This window comes from Denticeps clupeoides, chromosome 5 (assembly GCF_900700375.1).
Source record: "Denticeps clupeoides chromosome 5, fDenClu1.1, whole genome shotgun sequence".
Classification (NCBI taxonomy): domain Eukaryota; kingdom Metazoa; phylum Chordata; class Actinopteri; order Clupeiformes; family Denticipitidae; genus Denticeps; species Denticeps clupeoides.
Genome location: NC_041711.1, coordinates 18,227,067 through 18,247,112, shown reverse-complemented (window position 1 = coordinate 18,247,112; position 20,046 = coordinate 18,227,067). Strand labels below are relative to the sequence as shown.

The 20,046-nt window shown below is 41.8% G+C and overlaps 1 protein-coding gene across 1 annotated transcript in view; it reads right to left on the bottom strand.

Moving 5' to 3' along the window:
- The window catches only part of dnah9l (dynein, axonemal, heavy polypeptide 9 like), a 38,310-nt gene that overhangs the window by 3,040 nt on the left and 15,224 nt on the right, over window positions 1-20,046 (bottom strand). The window contains exons 29-80 of the mRNA XM_028979350.1: window positions 19,889-19,980; window positions 19,524-19,650; window positions 19,279-19,428; window positions 17,060-17,185; window positions 16,761-16,868; window positions 16,507-16,638; window positions 15,973-16,133; window positions 15,725-15,881; window positions 15,444-15,589; window positions 15,228-15,344; window positions 14,729-14,867; window positions 14,548-14,640; window positions 14,270-14,464; window positions 14,057-14,134; window positions 13,848-13,980; window positions 13,632-13,759; window positions 13,407-13,555; window positions 12,864-13,014; window positions 12,648-12,779; window positions 12,362-12,535; window positions 12,007-12,211; window positions 11,751-11,916; window positions 11,201-11,303; window positions 10,889-11,128; window positions 10,475-10,636; window positions 10,197-10,390; window positions 9,797-9,959; window positions 9,587-9,710; window positions 9,363-9,505; window positions 9,056-9,217; window positions 8,562-8,795; window positions 7,740-7,886; window positions 7,170-7,283; window positions 6,716-6,859; window positions 6,405-6,587; window positions 5,865-5,966; window positions 5,603-5,737; window positions 5,177-5,350; window positions 4,809-5,044; window positions 4,600-4,722; window positions 3,915-4,119; window positions 3,663-3,827; window positions 3,188-3,328; window positions 2,914-3,084; window positions 2,705-2,827; window positions 2,401-2,594; window positions 2,036-2,184; window positions 1,785-1,912; window positions 1,459-1,686; window positions 698-889; window positions 460-579; window positions 63-305 (exon numbers count right to left, since the gene is read on the bottom strand). Coding sequence (XP_028835183.1) covers window positions 63-305; window positions 460-579; window positions 698-889; window positions 1,459-1,686; window positions 1,785-1,912; window positions 2,036-2,184; window positions 2,401-2,594; window positions 2,705-2,827; window positions 2,914-3,084; window positions 3,188-3,328; window positions 3,663-3,827; window positions 3,915-4,119; window positions 4,600-4,722; window positions 4,809-5,044; window positions 5,177-5,350; window positions 5,603-5,737; window positions 5,865-5,966; window positions 6,405-6,587; window positions 6,716-6,859; window positions 7,170-7,283; window positions 7,740-7,886; window positions 8,562-8,795; window positions 9,056-9,217; window positions 9,363-9,505; window positions 9,587-9,710; window positions 9,797-9,959; window positions 10,197-10,390; window positions 10,475-10,636; window positions 10,889-11,128; window positions 11,201-11,303; window positions 11,751-11,916; window positions 12,007-12,211; window positions 12,362-12,535; window positions 12,648-12,779; window positions 12,864-13,014; window positions 13,407-13,555; window positions 13,632-13,759; window positions 13,848-13,980; window positions 14,057-14,134; window positions 14,270-14,464; window positions 14,548-14,640; window positions 14,729-14,867; window positions 15,228-15,344; window positions 15,444-15,589; window positions 15,725-15,881; window positions 15,973-16,133; window positions 16,507-16,638; window positions 16,761-16,868; window positions 17,060-17,185; window positions 19,279-19,428; window positions 19,524-19,650; window positions 19,889-19,980 — 8,001 coding nt within the window. The remainder of the gene's footprint in view (window positions 1-62; window positions 306-459; window positions 580-697; window positions 890-1,458; window positions 1,687-1,784; window positions 1,913-2,035; window positions 2,185-2,400; window positions 2,595-2,704; window positions 2,828-2,913; window positions 3,085-3,187; window positions 3,329-3,662; window positions 3,828-3,914; window positions 4,120-4,599; window positions 4,723-4,808; window positions 5,045-5,176; window positions 5,351-5,602; window positions 5,738-5,864; window positions 5,967-6,404; window positions 6,588-6,715; window positions 6,860-7,169; window positions 7,284-7,739; window positions 7,887-8,561; window positions 8,796-9,055; window positions 9,218-9,362; window positions 9,506-9,586; window positions 9,711-9,796; window positions 9,960-10,196; window positions 10,391-10,474; window positions 10,637-10,888; window positions 11,129-11,200; window positions 11,304-11,750; window positions 11,917-12,006; window positions 12,212-12,361; window positions 12,536-12,647; window positions 12,780-12,863; window positions 13,015-13,406; window positions 13,556-13,631; window positions 13,760-13,847; window positions 13,981-14,056; window positions 14,135-14,269; window positions 14,465-14,547; window positions 14,641-14,728; window positions 14,868-15,227; window positions 15,345-15,443; window positions 15,590-15,724; window positions 15,882-15,972; window positions 16,134-16,506; window positions 16,639-16,760; window positions 16,869-17,059; window positions 17,186-19,278; window positions 19,429-19,523; window positions 19,651-19,888; window positions 19,981-20,046) is intronic.

Sequence of the window (20,046 nt, the reverse complement as noted above, 5' to 3'; positions counted from 1 at the left end):
TGTTGTGTTAAGGTGCTTTATAAATAAATATGATATGGTATGGTATGGTAAATGAACATCACCTTTTCTTCAGTGGTCTGAGAGGACTCCTCTCCCATTGTAGAGTCTCTGCTCTGAAGCTCCAGCAGGGTGTGGAACAGACTGTCTGATGTCACTGTCAGAAACTCAATCTCCGCGTTCAAGTGCAGCCCATAATGCACTGGGCTCTCATGAGACAACATCTCATCAATGTAACTGTGGTAACCTTGGTAGTCCAGGTTGGAGGGCACCACAAGTCCAGGAGCCAGGGCCAACTTCCTGTCAAACTGGAGAGTGGCAGGAAGTGAGTGTTGTATTTCTATCTGTGTTACTAGATTAAAAACATAGGTTTTGTTTCATCCGTGGATAAGTAACATATTAAAATAGATATAGTTTGACATTTAAAAATACATGAGCTGGATTTGTGTGGCAGTGCGTTACCTGGTTAGGCTGCATGTACTCCTCCAGATAAGTACGACACAGTCTCCTGTCCCAGTCATCGGTAATGTGACCTCCATACATAATCTCTCCAAAGAGATACCTCAGATCTTCCCAAGGAACCTGTCAATTGCAAACACACATATTCAGTACAAGACCTACACACACACACACAGCTACCCTCACACATCAGTGGACTCATACCAACACACGTGCACCCCCCTGAAAATCTTTGAGTCACCTGAGAGTTGGCCTCTAGGTAGTTGTACAGGATATTGACGCAGATGGTGAGGTCGCCCGTGTTGAAGGGGTACTTCCTGTTCCAGCCCTGTGGACCAAACTTGCGTCTCTCGGCGACACAGGCATGAAAATAGCATAGCGAGAACAAGATGGTTTTAAACTCCTGTTCACGCGAGCACTGGTCCAAGATATCCTGCCGAAAGACAGCACGCTTTCAGATCCCCACTGAGGGACAAGGTGTGAAGAAATACACTGCCAGAAAAAAAAGTAATCTTCTGTTCTTCAGACCGAGGGAACAATGGAATCCATAAATGTACTGTTAATTAGACTCTTTAACTAAAAATAAACATTTTCTACACTAAAAAATCCCTCCCAATCTGATTAACACAATACATAATTACCCACAATAGTACTCACTCACTTTCCATAACTGCTGCGCCCTCAATATTGCAATTAAATATGTCCCTTCTCATAGAAAAACAAGTACTGACTAAATGTAACTGGGCTGAAAGAAGGCAGAAAGGTGAAACTGGAAAAAAAATGATTTTCAAATCTGTGAGGACATTGAGCAATACTCTTGTTTCTGACAGTCTTCTGGTACCAGTCATCTCAAAATGTAAAAAGGCCTGACGGCACCTGAAGCTGTGAGATTACTGAGACATGAAAGACATTCTTAGATCTGCAAAGAATATATTACTGGATGTCACAGTGTGGGTGCCAGGACAGACAGAGCTTTCTTGTGGTTGGGTGAGGGGTGTCTACCTGGTCAAAGTTGTCCAGAGCGGCATGCAGGTTGGCCAGCATGCCAGTGGGTGGCTCATTTGTAATTTTGATGGAGTTCTCTAAGATGCCCTGCGGGATGATGTGCTCCTGAGGTGAGAGGGCAGGTTCAGCACTCATGAATACGCGGTAGTCGGGGTGACTGCCCTCACAGCAACGTTCCAGGAGCTTTTCCAGACTGCCAAGCCACTTAGCCACCAGGTGAATATTCTGTGAATGCGTACATGAGAACATCGGCACTATACACTGTTGTTACACTGTTACTATACACTGTTTTATTGTTTTGTTTCTGTTAAATCACCACCAACCTGCAAAATAACCCAATGACCCTCCTTGGAAGCGGTTTCCATGGCAACCTCAGCAACTGCTTCCTGACCCTGACCCAGAGACACATTGTGCAGCTTCCCCAGGTCTATAGTGAAGCCCAGCTTCTTACCTATAACAAGAATGCAGATAAGGAATCTCTCTCTGGGGAGGTTACCACTCCCAGAAATGTCCATAAGCAGATCAGTGAAATCAGGTATCTCTAGAAAGATACATGTCATGTCACGTTACTTACCGAGGGACTCCACGTCCTTGAGTGGATCAACCCCTGGTGACAGGATAAAGAACACAGGGGATGCTGGGCCACTCTCCAGGAACAGCTTGGCAAATTCTGTCTTCCTGCCCTCTGTGTATTTCACGCCCAATTTCTCCTCCACAAAGTTCCTGGGTGGTAACCAAACACTGCGTGTTTAATGCGAGTACTGTTTTACAGATATTTAAAAAGCAGAGATATCCTCAGAAAATCACATTAACATGGGAAAATAATTAGTGAAAGTTTTGCCACTGTTAAGTGTAGATAATCCTCTAAAACACATATGTTATACAGTTATTACCCTGGTCCTCAGAAAATGTTTGATCTAACAATGTGGGTGTAGTTACTTGACTGCATAGGTCATCCTGTCTGGTCTCAGTGCACGCATCATGATGAGTTTCTGGAGCGAGGTCTTTCCTTTCCATTCCTGGGGAAGTTTCTCTTTTTCTGGACACTCTGACTCCACCACCTTCTTCCAACGTTTGGGAGCGCCCTCTATATCCCTGTCCAGCCCTCGGAACTCATCCATGAAGCTCATCATCTGTGTCAGTTATTGAAATTGTGAGAGTTGGACTCACACTCAAGTAAAAATAAAAGGCATTTACTTTCAGTTACTTTTAGTTGGTGTAAAACCAAAGCACACTGTCTTACCCTGATGGCGCTCCAAGCAGAGTTGGACAGGAAGTCCACAGGGCTGACATAAGTGTGCTCAATGTTGAACCTGAGAAGAAAATCAAGCTCTCGAATGGCAATCTCCTTACTCATCAGCAGCAACTGGCAGAAGGGAATAAAACACACACGTTGTTAACAATCTGTTGCTGGAGAAAGTAAGTAAGCCTCCCAGCGTATGTGTGTTGTACCTGGAAAGCGAGCTGTGCGGTGAACGTAAGCTTATCCCTTTCAAACAGGCCCCTGCTGATGTAGTTGAAGGTGGAGTATGTAATGCAGTCGATGAGCATGTTCACACGGCTGTGGACATCAGGACACACTTCAGCCTGCTCCACCGATTTATGAAACACCACATTAAAGGCCTGGGTAGAAAAAAAGAGGCAAAAGATAGATGAAGTATTATATATCACTGAAACATACCACTTCTGCAGAGGTAATGTACACTGGAACCAGATACAAGGACACCTTGAGAGAGAACTGGTACATTGGGTTGATCTTGTTCAGGTCATTGATGATGAAGTAGAGTAGAGAGGCTCTGACAGCCACGGGTCTGTAGTGTTCACGGGCTTCATTTATCTTTACCTCGTTCACTTTAGCCTCCAGAACCTAAAACATATGCACAGCAATATATATGGTTTTTCACATATGTACAAATATTTCAATGACCAGTGTTTGAACAGTTTCAAATCACATTCAGCACATTTTACATGGCAGAAAAATCTCATTATTATGTTAATCTGAATAAAACCAGATTGTAAAATACACAAGATGATGTGAATGATAGTCAAGATACTCCTGCATGTATATAAATAGATCAAAATGGTTGGTCACAGGTGATTTTAATATTGTGGGTGAACAGTACAAAAATGCACCTGTACAATATTTGGATGCATTTCATGTTCTGTTTTTAGATTTAGACAAGCCTCACAGCTTCACACACCTTCATCTCGATCTCAGCAGCTGTGTGTTTAGTGGTCTCTAGTTTCTCCACCAGCATGTTGTCTCCTAGGAAGTTGCTCTCAGCTGCTGACAGTCGCATCAGCAACTCATCTTCCAGCTGCTTTAGTTCGATCTTGAATGTGTTCTGCTGCTTGGTCAAATCCGACTAAATACACACACAAAATGAAATAAGATTTCACACTACCAGTGATTAGAGGTGAAAGAAGAGGTCAGTGCTGGAGATGCTGTCCACCTTCAGGCGCTCCAGGTCAGGCCGCTCCATGTTGACCACCTCAGCCAGCAGCTGGTCCTCCAGGCCGTCTCTCGTCACAGTGAAGTTAATCAAGGTGGTCTGGGCCTGGATCTCGGGCTTGTAGTGTGGGTTTGCCAGCTTTGTGTGCAGGATGAGACGGAATGACGGGTGGAAATAGCACTCCTTATCACCTACTTTTATGTACCTAGGAAAAAACATGGAGGGAAAGGAAAACCCATTAAACAGAAAAACGAAGGTGTCACAACTCAGGGCGCAAGGGAAAAGGACATGCAGAAGCAGGACATGACAATAAAGGGCAATTGGTGCTGGCTGTGACAGTTTCCAGGAAGTTGACGTGGTCGTACTGCTGCACACATGGCCAACACACTTAATCTTTTCTGCCCATTTGCTCCCCTAGTTACACATTTTTGATCCCACTTTCTGAATTGGAGTAATGTACTTTTGCAGAAAGCTACTCATTCCATGTCAGCCAAAAACTGCAACGCCATTAGATGACATCACACACTGCCATAGGAAAAGAAGATCTTCTTGGGATATAAGTTAAGGACAGTTGAAAGTACATAACATGACAGAGTCCCGCAGTGGGAACCAGCACAGGCTAGGACTGACTTGTGTAAAATGCTGTGTTTGCTGGAGAACGAGGGTTTTAGTTTCCTCTCCTCACCTTCCTTTCTTGATTGTGTGGCGGCCCAAGAGGGGGTCTATGATGGGATCAATGGTCTCCTCCAAGTTCTCTATTAACACAGGGTCTCCAGTGACAACTGCCTGCTCAATTACATCCACATACCTACACAAAGATTAGATAGAACAAATACAGAATATGAGTCCTTATTACTCCCAGTAAACATGTTGTATACACTCCAAATGCCTCACCCTTTTTGTCCAAGGCTGATGACCCTGAGGTTGTTGCCATAGTGATTCTTGATCCATTTGATTCCTTGCAGCTGCGGGTCGATAAGCAGTGGCCAACGCTCGCAGTTTGTCAGGATGGTGGCATTCTGGGTGGACATCTTGTCGCCTGGCAACCCCTCGTTATTCCACTTAGCGATGGTGGCATCATCTGTGAGCATGCAGACAGGGTCCAAGCCCTCTGTCATTGGGACTGGAACCTGAGAGAAAACAAAAGAAAATTCTAATCAGTTTTTTATTGCATCTTAAAATAACTATCGTGATGTCATTGTTTTAGCGCATTCTGTAAATAAATATCTCATTGCACTCTGGGAACACAAAAACTGACACACCTTCTGGCTGCGGAGGAAAGGCATCCACAGGTTGTCCAGCAGTTCATGTCTGTACTTTTTGGAGAAGGAACCAGCGTAGGAGATGAAAGCTGCAGTTAGGAGAACATCCCCACAAAGGGTCTGCTCCTGCTCGCAGTACTGAGCCACAGAGTGAACCCAGCGAACATTCTCCGACTACACACACACACAGAAACACATACATGAAGGAGGTGAGGAAGGGCTCATTATCATGCACTTAACAATACTACAGGGTAAGAAAGGCGGTAACCATACGAATATTAACCTGGACCTCAGTGAATTGTTAAAAAATTTTTTTTTTTTAAAAACACCATTACAGGAAAAAGCATCCCCTTGTATAAACTTGTATATAAACAGGAGATAATGTGCAAGAACTGGAGCTTATACACTCCCACATGGAGCACACACCTCCAGGCCCTTGACAAGTCGGTTGGCCAGCTCAATAGTTTTGTTGGTGCGATTCACTTCATCCTGGCTGCGCAGCTTCTCAGACGTCGCCTTCTCATAAGCTGATGTCAACATGTCCAGACTGCCGTCCAGCTCCTGCGCGAAGGTATACCGTATTCTTATTGTGTCGGTTACACACTTAGTGGTTTAGCGATTTACAACATTTCCGAAAGTCTGAGTGGCTGAGCAACCGACAGGCAGCAGGACAGACAGACAGACTCACTGCTAGTTTCTTTCTGATGACATCAAGCTTCTCGGCTGCCTCTGCCAGGTCAGCACTGGCCTGAGACAGACACAAGCGCTTCAACTCCACCTCACAGAGCACCTGTGTAAAACACACAAACAGTGTGTGTCCGTAGTTAAAAGGTGTGCCGGCATGATGGGTTTACCCCTTTCTTCTCAACAAAATCATGAATGGAATTCCTATAAAAATGGTAGGAATGCACTGCACACACACACACAGATAAAAATGATCATTGCTCACACGATATATTACCAAACGTACAAATCATGTTGACAAATTTGGTACTACATCTTTCTCAGGGCAACTGAAATGAAAATTAATTAGAAAAATATAGCTTTCTATAACACACAAACGGCCTTTTTCTTTCCGTTCAATTTACTTACAAATATCTGCAGCATGAGACAGCACGTCAGGAGGAACAAACAGACAGGAAAATACGCTGTGATAAAAATAACACTTCAGAGTAAATAAAATCTTTTACAAAATAGAGAAGTGAAAAGAGGAGAGGAGAGAATGTACCTCATGAAAGTGAACAATATTAATGACCCAGGAACAGAGGCCAGCAGCAGCTGATGATTTTAGGCGCACAAACTCAGGATTGAACTCGGGGTCACTCAGATACTCATCCTTCACAACACGCACTGTCGCATCGGACATGTGTTCTTTATCAAAGTTCATCAGAGTCTGCAGGAAGTCATCCACCTAACGCACACAGACACAGAAATGCGAACACACAGAGGATCACACCATACAGTAATGCACAAAGCAGACCTTTCCCTTCTGTAAGAATATAGAAGGCATAATCACTGCATCTTTGAAAAAAGGCTCACCTTACTCATCACCACCTTCGCAGCCTTCCAGCTGCGTTCTTTGGGTATGCGGCCACTCGGGGAGAGCAGTACCAGAACAGCGGCCATCACATTGGTTACGATCACAGGTGGGTTGGCAAAAGTCCTCAGCTCAGTTAAATTCAACTACAGAAATGCACATATGACAAACAGAGAGCATGTTTGGGTGAAACATCAATATAAGACAGACAATGACACAAATATCTTTTTTAAGGTATTTCTGAAGACCAAGACCTAGTGTAAAAAAAATAATGTAACAAATTAATTATAAATGTGTAACTGAACATCACTGGCAAATCTTTATTAATTTAGTTAAGTGAAAGTTACATAAAGAAAGTTAAATGAGACTTCTTTATGTAAACAACTAATGATTTATAATGATAATGAAATGAACACCGCCCACACACACACACACATGCACACACAGTGTTTATACCCGGTTGAGTGTGTTCAGTGCAGCGTTAGCTGCCTGTAAGGCTGGTTCTGCTTTGGCCAGATCTTCCTCAGTCTCCCGCTGCTGCTTGGTGACGTCTGCCTGAATTGCTGCCACCTGGTGGACATGATAAGGTGAACTCAGAAAAAGACATTCACATTTACATTTACAGCATTTATCAGACACCCTTATCCAGAGCCAGTTACGACCAGTAGTTACAGGGACAGTCCTCCCTGGAAACACTAAGTGTCTTACTCAGGGACACAATGGTAGTAAGCGGGATTTGAACCTGGGTCTTTTGGTTCATAGGCGAGTGTGTTACTCAATAATATAACTCAATAAACAGAATTAAAAGATAAATGAAGTAGATGTAAGCACACTTATTACACATAAAAATTAATTAGGGTATGTAGGTAATGTTACAGACACCCATAAACATGTTAAAATTAGAAAATACCAGTCATTGGGATAATACATTTGGACCCTTAGGCCATATCCAATTTTGTCTAAATTCTAAATGAATTATAATAAATAAATTATTTATAATGTGTGTAAGATAGATAGAAAGCTCACTCTTTGTTCCTCCGCATCTGCTATGCTCTTCTCTTGGTTGAGTTTCTCTGTCTGTTGGCCAATTTTTGAGATTAGGGCTTCAATATCTGTGTTTTTTTGATGCAGTTCCACCTCCTGTATAGCCAGCTTAGCTTTCAAGTCCTCCACCTGAAATGGAGAGAAGGAATCAGCAGGAGACTGAAGTGAGACTTGGGAGGGAAACAGAGCCCAGACAGAAACTCCAACAGCTGCTAAATCCCAGTGCACCAAGTGCATACTGCATTAAGCCTCAACAAAACATTAGTTATGTCTGTGAGAACTTTTGCAAAAATAGTGCTTCATGCTTCATAGCACTTAACAGTTAATTTAATTGACATATTAATGGTGAAGAGAATGGTGATTTGATTTGAATCTTACGTCAAGGTCAATTCAGTTTATTTGTTTCCTACACAGTTATACAAAGTACAACTGGCGGATATACCATGAACTGCCCATCATGAACTGCCCATAATGTACTTTAACTATGCCAGATTTAGATCACATAAAAAAAAATAAGAACTAATTTTAAAAAACAAGTTAATGTTCATATTGAACAATAAGCACATACTTCACCAGGTAGTGGATATGGAGGTAGAATAATATTTTAAAATCGGTAGGCTGACATGCATGATGCAGTTATTATCAATATCAGTGTGAACAGCTGCAGATGTGTGGGGGGTGTAAGAACAGCAGTGTGTGTTCAGGTCATGATGTGAGTTGTGGTAGCATGTCCTGGTTGAGAAGCCTTATGGCCTGAGGTTGGAAAGCCCCCCTGAGGCTCTCAGTCCTGGCCATCTGTCTAACCTGTGACGCAGTACTTTGTAGCTTCTGAAGGCCGTTCTCCAGTCTCTCCATCTTCTGGGTAAGCTCTCTCCTTTTTGTCCCCAAGAGGTTGCCATACAGCTTCATAAACTCTAGGAAGCTCTTGGGTGTGGTGTAATTGAAGTGCTTCTCATTCTGCTGGTACTTCACACTCACTTCATTCACACTAGTGTGGGCGTAGGAGATGAACTCGCTGATGGAGGCTTTCACCTCTGGCTGCAGGTCAACAAGAGGCCATTCATTCATAATCATGCTCTGCAAGGCTCATTGGATGACTTTTTTTAGTATGACTTTTAGGATGAGTACTAAAATCCTCTAGTGTGACAGAAATATATAAATAGCAGAAAGCTGCTGAAAGCTGGACATTGTTTTCTTTTGATGCTATTTTGCAAATGACTGCAATTTGTGGCAATACATAGAAAAACCTCAAATTGTAATTGCGGTGCACTGTATTTATCCGCCTCTCTCTTTCTCACCTCCAAACCACCGATTTTCTCTATGAAAGAGCTGCTCACTGACTGCAGAGCCAGCTGAGGCCAGGCATGGAACCAGTCAATGGCAGTGCAGTTCACTAGGGCCGGAAACTTCCGTGCCCTTGTTCTCAGAGTGAAGCCCACTGGAGAGAAGCACAGAACCACCTAAGGAAACAGAAATCACACCTTTGACTGAGCGTCAAAGATAAAGTACTAGGATTCGTTCTGCACATCCATATATAAGAAGGTCTTTACAATGTAAGGAAGCTGCATCACTGCTGATGACTGTGTACATTCTAAAAACAAAGACCTTTAGCTGTCTGCGGATCCTCTCAATGAAGAACGTCCAGCAGTTTTCTCTTGTGTCGAGCAGCCCCAGACCTCTGAGCTCCAGGCGGATAGAAGATACAATCATATCTACCTCTTCCTCACTGAACAAGTCAGGAATGTCCCCTAGAAAACAAACCTACACATTTACTTCATGGCGACAGAGCCGAGATTTTCGAGAGTTTCTTTGAGTTATCATTCGTTCACCTGATGCTAACATGTCATTGATCAGCACCAAAAAGCGCTCATCAGGTATCTGAGCATCAGTGTGCAAGAAAACGGTGCCAATGTTCTTCACTCCCACTTTAATGTACAGAGCAGCAATGTCACTCTGAAGAAAGGAAAGAACAGTTTGTTAAGCAGAAGCAAACAACAAACCTTTGTTAATTCTGCCAGTGTAGTTGTCATTGGCTCTACCCTGAGGTCATGGATGCCATAGCCTTTGCGCAGGGTGATCTGGAAAACCTCTAGTGAGCTGAGAAAGGCCGCCAGCCGACACAGACTCTGCTTCCCACTCCCGCCTACCCCAATCAGCAGAGCATTGCCTAGAGGTGCCTCCAGGATCCGGCTGATCCGGCAGCTGAAACCCAGAGAACCCACAAAGTCAAGACACACCTGATATTGGCTATTGAGTGTTATTTGTGTCATCACCCTTTACAAGAAATTTGAAAGAATTTTGATCATTGCTTTGTTTTGTTTGCATGTTAATGAATATCTTGATTTTCTTGTTTTTAATACATTCTTATTTGCCTTAATTTCTGACACAGATTTGTTTTTTGATTGACAGATTGAACAGCAAGAATGATAAGAGTCTCACACGTGCTGCATTGCCTCCTCAAATAGCACTAAATCCATGACAGCATGCAGCTCATTGTAGTGTTCCAGAGCATCCATCAGAGTCTTATGCAACCTCTCCCAGTCAGACACCCGGAAGTACCGAGGTTCCCCAACGCCATGGGCAAAATGGCAGTATATTAGTGGTTGGTGGATGAATATAGACTCATCTATACCCTAAAAAAGAAATTAATTGAAAGACTGAATAATCATATTTTTTTTCAAAAGAAAGATCCTTAAAAACACTTGTGGAAGTCTCACCTCAAAGTACCTTTTCCCAGCATCCAGTAGTATCTTGTTGAACAGTTCTACATCCTTCTCTTCCATCAGTTTGTCTGAGTACACCCTGGAAGACTCATGTAGCCAGAGATGTACCAGATCTACAGGGTACCGGACACATTCTGGTAGGGCAAAGAGAATGCCCTAATACAGAAAATACAAACACAGGCGTTTATGGCATTTAGCAGATGCTCTTGTCACATGGTGCAACATCAGGGATTTATAGTATGCTCTTCATACCTGTATAGCTAGACATAAATTAACAAACTGCTCTTTACTATCAGTTAAGTTACGTACCACCACAAGCCCTATTAAAGTGTAAAGAACCTTACATTTAAAAAATGTGATTCATGTTATGCATGGACTCATGCATGGACAATACACATCTTGTCACACCTGAAAGATGTTGCAAAGGTCCCGCAGGTTAAAGATGTAATGGAAGCGAATGGCAGTGGGTAGGAAGTTCTGGGTCATTTTCTGGTGGAGACAAATGGCTGCCTGGACCAGCGTTCCCACAGAGCGACTGACCCCATAGCTGAACCCGCCTTGCTGAAAATGAGCACTTAGGATGCTGCTGTAGATGGTGCCTAATGCTTCTGCACCAGGAAAGTGCACAGCAAAAACTGCAAAATGTCTCTGACGGGAGAGAGAAAAGTTGGTCATATTGGACACACTTTGAGGAATTTAATTAATTGCTGATTTCTTTACCTGAAGTCTTGGGTCTACAGAGAAACTTCCAGCTGTTGGATTCATACAAGTGATGTATTGACAATTATGAATCTCTTTAAGCACAAGGCGCTGCCGGTCATACCTGAGTAGCACACACAAAAAAAAGGTGTCTAGTTAGGTGTCTAGTTGTCGCAAGAAGTGCAAAATCACAATACTGGTAGATATTAATATAAAATAAACATTATGATGATGTCTGCTATTTATTTATGCAACTTTTAGGGATATTCTAGAACACTATAAAAACTATACAGTTTTTAGATACAAAAAAATACATATTGCTCATTTTTCACTTACAATTTTTGATGTATAAATAGCATTACATGTAAACTAGTCTTTCATTATTCTGGCAAATTATTAGAGTGATAATTCTATATAATCCACAGGACTAATGACTCAAATGTGTGAAACCATAGCACACAACAGAAACTCAAATGAACAAAAGGAGAACTAGCAAATGCTATGCTGGAATAGCATAGGCTGGTACTCAAACATTTTCACCAGTCACCATGACATAGGGGCACACACTCACCAGTGTGAGTAGTCCAGATGCTGTCTGATGAGTGTATGAGGTTGGACGGTCCCATAGACATCTACTTCTGGCATATTTAGGTCATCCACAAAGTAGATGAGCTTCTTAGCTCCAGATGGAGCAAAGTTACGCCCTGCCTTCTTCTCAAGGGGTTTCTCTAGAACACCTACAGTCATTATGAAACACCATGTACACAATGATCATGTCAATGGACTTTCTATGTTATGGAATGTTACAGTGGTGTGTTGGAACTAACGTTGTAGCATAGCTGACGTTGTGTAGTAATTGAAGGGCACTTTGGCCACCATGTAGTCTTCCTTAAGCTTGGCTACTTTGTCAGAGACCAAGATGGTCTTCCCAACTCCAGCATTCCCCACCAGCATAATTGCCTTCCCCTTTTGAACCAGCAGGTCCATAAAGTATGTCAGGCAGATGGTCTCTGCAGTGTGTACCAGCACCGTCTAGGTATAGCCACATATATAAATATATATTTATTAAACTTGAAATTATATATTGAGTTTAAAACAACATATTTTTAGATTATAAAAATATGTTGTTTTAAATGTATAGCTAGATTTGACTGTGAATTCATCATTTTCATTTTTGCTGACCTGCAAAGGGATGTCTGGCTCCAACTCAAACTGTGAAATCTGCTCCCCCCAGGGAGTGAATTTCTTGGTTTCTGGATCTATGTAGTAGTCGAAAACCGTGCCTTGAGAAGGAAACTTGACGGCTCTCATCTCCTTAGTCCACCAGCGACTGAATTCAGTACGGTAATCAATAAGCTGTAAAACAAAGTGAACTTACCGCACTAGCAGCATTACTGTAAACAAAACAGTGCAAAAATATTTGTATATTTTGTGTCCTGTTGAGCAATGATCATCTTTCAGTACTCACATGGTCTTGGAAGAGAGCCCCCCCGAAGGCCCACACACAGGCGAAAACAAAGTAGATCTCATACAGCTCCCTTGGGGAGTCAGACGGGGTGTTTGCCTCAGTTAACAGACAATCCAGCAATGAACAAAGAGTCTGAAATAAAGAGACTCTCAAGTCACTTTTGCATTGCACTGCACTACTCGTATAACTTTGTGTGTTATCATGACACAGTGTTACCTGCACCATACTGTTCTCTGGTATCGCTGTGATGGTCTTCAGGTTACAGCGGACCTGCTCCAAACAGTAAGGTACATATTTATCAAAGAGAATGGTGAGGTTGGCTCTCTCCGACTGTGCCTGACGGGTATCAATCCAACTTGTTACGTAGCTGAAAGAGAGTCATAATTTATCATAAGAAGTATCATAAGAAGCCACATATGACATAACTTCTTATGAATTTATCACAAAACTTTGTGATGGAGGATTTGTTCAAGAGAACTTTGCTCAATTAACTGAATATAAACAGTTTTGGGATGAATGTAATAACTCGAACAAAAAAACATTCTGCTGCACAAATATCCTTGAAATAGTTTTAAATTATTTCAAGGATCTGATCTGTTTGACACACAAAAAAATGGTTTTTACTTGGTTATTAACTGGATATTAATTTTTTTTCAATTTAATAAATATCCCTGATATGTAGCGGTTGTCTTAAGTGAGGATTCACACTGTATGAAGCTGAATAAGCAACCTTTTGATTGATGAATATGCAATACTCACGAACTCCAGCCCAAGTCTTGTGGGTTGACATAGATGATTCCCGCCCTGGATACGGTGGCTGGGGTGGCGGCTCGCAGATGGCTGATCTCAAAGACCAAGCGCATGGAAGACGTGAGAGAGATTCGCTCATTGCTGGCTAATGTAAGAACCTGCAGACACAGACACAAACAGCATCAGAGATATGCAGCGTCTCCTCACTCTACACTGTACTCTGTTGTCATGTACCTTGTTGTCATCCATGACAGTGTTGAGAGATTCAATCCACATGGGATCAATGTCTCCATCAAGAACGATCCACTTTGGCCCATCATGATTCATCCGAGAAAGTTCCCTCATGGTGGACGAGAATAGGCCTGAGAAACAGAAGAAAATGGGCTATTCCCACATACTTTTTCATTCTTTGTCTCTGCATGTCACGTAGGTCAGTCAATGAAAACAAACCATCTTTCCATTCACGTGTGGCTGGGTGCAGGAAGCCAAATAGCTCATCCGTAGTCACAGCTTTAGGGTTCATATCAATCCAGACTGGTTTCAGCTTCATGTTGGAGTACGTCCTGTGCAAAGTCTTCAGAATCTGATCAATAACAGAAACACAATTGGATCAATAATCTAGTTCAAAAATAGAAAAAATGATTCTGTAAGAGTTTTACCTGACTCTTCCCTGTCCCTGCTCCACCCACAACAAACACGGAATGTCTGACGGCCAAAAGCTCATCTAGCTGAGTCACCTAAAGAGACAAAAGATTTGATTAAATGGCATTATTTCTTGCCACCAGTTTCAAAAAACATTTCCACCTGTCAGTAAACAATGATGCCATTGTTTTATCAGTTGAGGATTCATGCATTTATGAATGGTATTGAACCTTTAGTATAAAGTTCTCCTCTGGTTGCAGATGAAGCTCAATGATGGCCTGTCGTACTGCCTGTTCCAACACAAGATCTCGCTTTCGTGAGACATCAAGAAGCGGAAATAGGTCACTTATAAGGCCAAGAAATATGGGAAAGTCACTTGTCACTATTTTAGGCAGGTTAAAATCCCTTAGTGCACGCATCAGCACCTGAGAAAGAACAGAAATGGTTATTTGCAATTTTATTTTCTAGACCTAGTACTACAAACAATAAAAATATTTCCCAGAATAACCTGCTCCTCAGGCATGGTCCTGTCCTCCCTCTTCAGGGAACCTGCTACCACCAGCACCGACTTGATGGCTCTCAGACCCCAATCATAATGATCCTATATCACAGAAGTTCAATTAATAAAATGCTGATGTGCATGTGTATCTTTGACATATTTTCTTAGGTGCAGTGTGTGTGTGTTCTACCTGTTTTGACAGCAACTCTTTGCATAATGTATAGAGACTGATAAATTTGCGAGCAAGAAGTCGAGCATCAAGGAAACCTTCAGCAACTAGCATTATCTCACATATCAGCTCAAAGTCTGGAATCACCATGGCACATGGCCTGAGAGAATCAGAATAATCAGAATCAAACTTTATTTATCCTGAGCAATCCAAAACATTTTACAATTGGAGGTCACCCATCAATTTATTGTTAATGACCTGTCATCACACGTTGAACAAAATGTGCAACAAAAAAAAAAACTAGTTAAAAGCAGCACACTTTTCTTATTCCATAAGATTTAATGAGAGAACTTTGGTTATGATGAGAGTGGGAGGCAATTATTCCTCCTGTACACTGATTAAGAACCACTGGGATGTTCACAATGCAAAAACATACAAGATTGCCTTTAGACACCCTGCAGCCGAAATCCGAGAGCACAGACAAAAACATTGTTAGCAAAAAAATGTCTGTCAGTCAGACCTGAAGAGAGCTTTGAGGTTCTCTGGTAGTTCAGCTCTCCCAGCATATCCCGGGTTCAGAGTGATGAAAATTCCCACTGTGGGCTTCAGCTCAATCTCCTCACCCAGAAAATGAAATCTACAGAGACACACAGTATGTGACTGAACGAGTCTGAAAAACACTTCCAGTAAAAATCCAGTAAAAAAAGTGCCACAACAGGGATGTACTATACAATACCTTTGTTTCTTGTTGCGAATTGCATCCTGAATGGTTTTCACTTGCACAGCCACTACAGACAGAACCTCCACTGAAATCCTGTTAAACTCATCAAAACAGCCCCACACTCCTGTTTGTGCCAGACCTTTATAGATGTTCCCTATTGACTAGACAAAGTGAGAGGATGCAGGAAAAAAATGTCCAATTGAAAGGTAAGTTCCCACTCATCCAGACATTTGATAAGGTGTATAATTTAAAAATCATCCAGAAACATAATATCTCATTCCAAAAGTCCTCCTCACCTTGTAGTCCATTTGCTCAGAGCAGTTGAATACGTAGACCATGATTCCAAGTGAGCGACCCAGGTCTTTAGTAGTCTCAGTTTTACCGGTGCCAGCCGGACCAGAGGGGGCGCCACTCATAGTCAAATGCAGTGACTGGGTCAAAGTGATGTAACATCTGAACAAACGGTAGAAAAAAAACATCACAGGATGACAAGGCTGTCCCCATCTAGCTTGTGCCCAGAGAGGCAAGGAGGTTGTTGTTTTACCTATCGGTCAGTGGAGTAATGACCAGGCGGTTGGTGTTGCCAAGGTACTCATACGAGAACTGGAACTGAGCATCACAGATATTGATATAGCAATGTTTCTGCTGCTCATCCCAACGATGCCGTAACTGTGACAACCACACAAATGCCTGGGCACTTGTCACCTAGGAAACCATGAAAGTGAAGTCAATGTGCACACAAGTTCCGTTACTATTTCCTCCTCCATTGAACAATTTTATTGTTATTTTGACACCCCAAATTGATTATTGCAGTCTATGTCACAACACTATGTCACTTTTAATAACCATGTGATATAATTAATGTCACTTTACTATAGCTGCCATAGTTACTTATTATTATTCTTTGTTAGGGTTCTTTCGAGATTACATTGCACTATTACTAGTGTTCTGTACTGTCTATTGTTATTTCCTCTTACTGCATTGGGCATGTTTTTAGGACACCATAATTTCCCTTGGGATAAATAAAGATCTTATCTTATCTTATTTAATAAAGCCAGAAAATGTTTCCATTGTTTACCTTCTGTGTAATTAGTTTGGCCACCACATCACGGGCGTGCACATCTATAGTACACAGAGTCATGATCTTCTGTCGATCTCCAGGGGTCAAATCCCCCAACAGCATGTTTATCAGTGAGTTGAGCTGGGTGATCTGCAGTCAGCAGTGAGTATTCAAAAACAGTCACCTGATTCTATCATAAACACATGTCCATACACATGTTTGTCACAACTTTTATTTTAGTAAAAAAAAATAGTTAAAGGAATAAATCTGACCTGTTTTTTGTTGTAGTCTTTCAGGGCATTCTCAAAGCCCTCTTCAACCCGTTGAAATGCGATGCCAACATCAGTTGCCCACCAGATCTGACTACCAGTCAGTGCTACCTGAGAACCAGACAGAAATGTTCATTTGATACATGACTTGAGGTTAACTAATGGCCAAATGGTTTTACTATTAGCTAAAATAGACATGATTTATAATTCAGGCTGGTTTTTTTTTTATTATTTTACATGGTCCAGTCCATGTGCAATTAGTATTTAGCTGCACAAACGGAATAGAAGAAACCCACACATACCTGGGCTGGGTAGTCAAGGAGCCACTGGTCTCGTGGTTTATCCTCATATGCAGCCACAGCTTCCATAATCTCATTTCGAACTGTGCAACGCATAGCAGCTTCTAGACCATTCAACCAGCTCTCTGCCTGTGAGGAACCATATGTGAATGGATTGGGGCCGTAAGTATGTCTTTGATTTACTACCCTAATAGTAATACATAATTTATGGCCTTTACAGAGCAAATTACAATCAGTAGTTACAGCAACAGTCTCCCTGGAGCAACTCAGGGTTAAGTGTCTTGCTCAGTGTGATGCCTAGGAAGTCTTGGACTTTCCAGGTGCTACCTACCACTGGCATGCATGGGTTCTAATCACCTCCAACTGCCACTCATGTGGGTGATTATAACCCTTTATAACCATACCCCAGTTGATGTTGTTTTTCTGTGCATGTGTATGTCATTTGTTTGGTTGTATGTTTCTGGTCATTGTGCCATTTTTAGGGTTAATAGTGAAAAAAAATACCTGACCCTTTTTTCCATGAGCATGGGTGGGACTTTTATGTATGCAACACACTTTTAACACATAACTTGTTGGCCCCTGTGCCCAAACATGTAAACAGTCTGTGTATAACCCTGATCATCATGGTCAAGTAGGGTCCATATTCCATTTTGTGGAAATAAAAGCACAAAATTCAGACCTAAGATGAACAAACCCGTTATAAGCCTACATTTAAAGTAGCATCTGTGTCCAGACCACCAGAGCCCTTGAGAGCCTGGGCCTGGTAGGTCTGTATCTAGTCACTTAGCTGCCCACTTCTTGAGATACTGCAGCCATACCAAGAAGTCAGTAAGTGGCAATTATAGTACTTCAAAGTGAGCTATGATTATTGATTATTGATTATTAGAAATTGACTAAAGGATACTACTACACTAAAGTTTATTTAAAACAATATGTTCTTAAATAAATGATAGAATGTAAATAGAAAACAGAAAACTACAAAGTATGGTATATTTTAGCTTCTCAGACAGACGGCTTTAGAACTCTGTTAAGATGTTGTGTGTAACAAGATAGCTCACACACTGCCTCGAGAAGGACAGATGTGCAAGGGTGGATTTATCCTGTTATTTTCTTTGATAAAGTGATGAGTGGATGAGCGATTTTAAATGACAGGTCATGGTCAGCAATGAAGGAGCACAAGCGATTTTTAAATTATCACCACAATCAGTCATTGAGGTTGGAAATGTAAACTAGAACTTTTTAGGCCACACCTGGCCCAACAAAACCTAGACTGAGAGGGAAAGGAAGTCAAGCCTCCATTTCACCGTCTCAGCATCAATCTTTGCACCTCTCTCCTGATAATTAAAAACCTGATGACAGTGACTGAGAATTTCCAATCAAATTAACATTTCATTAAAAAGATTTAACAAAGCTAAAAACACTTACCAATCACAGAAACAAATGATAGAAATTGAGCCCGAACCCACAAAGATTTACAGCTCTAATGTGAGGTGTGTTGCATTGCTCAGACTGTTGCTTTATGGTTAGGGCTGCATCTTTCAGATATAGAGTCAGATCACTGGGCGAACCTGTTTTAATATTTATTTATTTGTTCTTTTTTTCCGACCTCTGGGACCACACCGGATCTCTGGTATGCCATGTAAATGCGCCATGTGTTTCACAATGACAATCACTTCACTTTCACATGTGCTTTATTGGCCAAGTCTGTCTGTGTATATAAGGAATTTGAAGTTAGGGCCTGTGTCCACATTGCATTTTTTTCTCAGAGAAAAGTGGTGTGTAACGGTTCCCATCCCACCTCCCTGCCCGCAGGGGGCGCACGGGCGCCTGCAAGGACGGCCACCTTGAAGTAGACGTGGAAGAGGCTGGTCTCCCATAGCGGCCATATTGAATCCTTGTCTGCTCACATTGTGGTTTATCCCTTGTTGCTGCTGGCCTTTTTTTCTTTTTTTTTCTTCACGCCAACCTTCTCTTTGTCCCTTGTCTGCCTTCTATTCTGCTCCTGAACATTTCAACCTCCCGCCTGCCCAACACAACACGCCTATAACTTGATCTTACTGTTGCCGATCCAGGCCTTTCCCAAGACACCAACCATGGTAAAAAGTTTTTTTGTTGTTGTTACACATTTTACATTTTGTTCCTTCCACAGAATTTATCTTATATCTATAGAAGAATTATCAGACAAATGCTAAACCATACACAAGCTTGAGCATGTGTATTACCTGTCCTTCACAGATGCAGGGCTCAGAGAACGGCACATACTCTCTCTCTCGGCTATACATCCCCAAGGCAATAGCCCCATACTCCCTCTCCTCCTCTAGGAACTTCAGGTCTGCCAGGTTATCAAACAGCTTCAACAGGTGCCTAGTCACCTATCAACACACACAAACACATACACCTGAACAGTGTGCATAATTGCTCATTATAATATCACATCTGTGTACATTCATTTTCTGGGAAGTTATACCTCTTTTGGCTGAGTTCCCTTGGAAACAATCTCCAGTAAGTCAGTTGCAGAGACAAAGTAAAAACGTGGAAACATCAATCTCTTGGTCTCCAGATACTCTGCCAAAGCTTTCTCACACACAGAAAGTCTAGAGCATACATACAAACACACAGTTTTAGTCTTTTAAACTCAGTAAATAGACATATACATATTCACACTCTTGTCTTGACATCTTTGTGAGTACATTAAGAGTGCTGTGCTACAAAAGTATTATTAACGTCTATCGAGACATCCATATGCCTTCAAAATCAAACTCTTCTCACAGACTTTGGTCCACATGATATAAGCAAAAAAAAATAATCTGACAGACGACAGATAGTTACTACCTCTGATGAAGTGTTTCCAGCTTCTCCAGATATCCTGGCTGGTTTGTCACCTCAATCACATTGCTGGTTTTGATTACTTCAGTCATTAGATTCTGACAAGCAAGCAAATCCAACAACATCAGAGGGCATAACCTTCACATCTGCCTATAGATGTATGA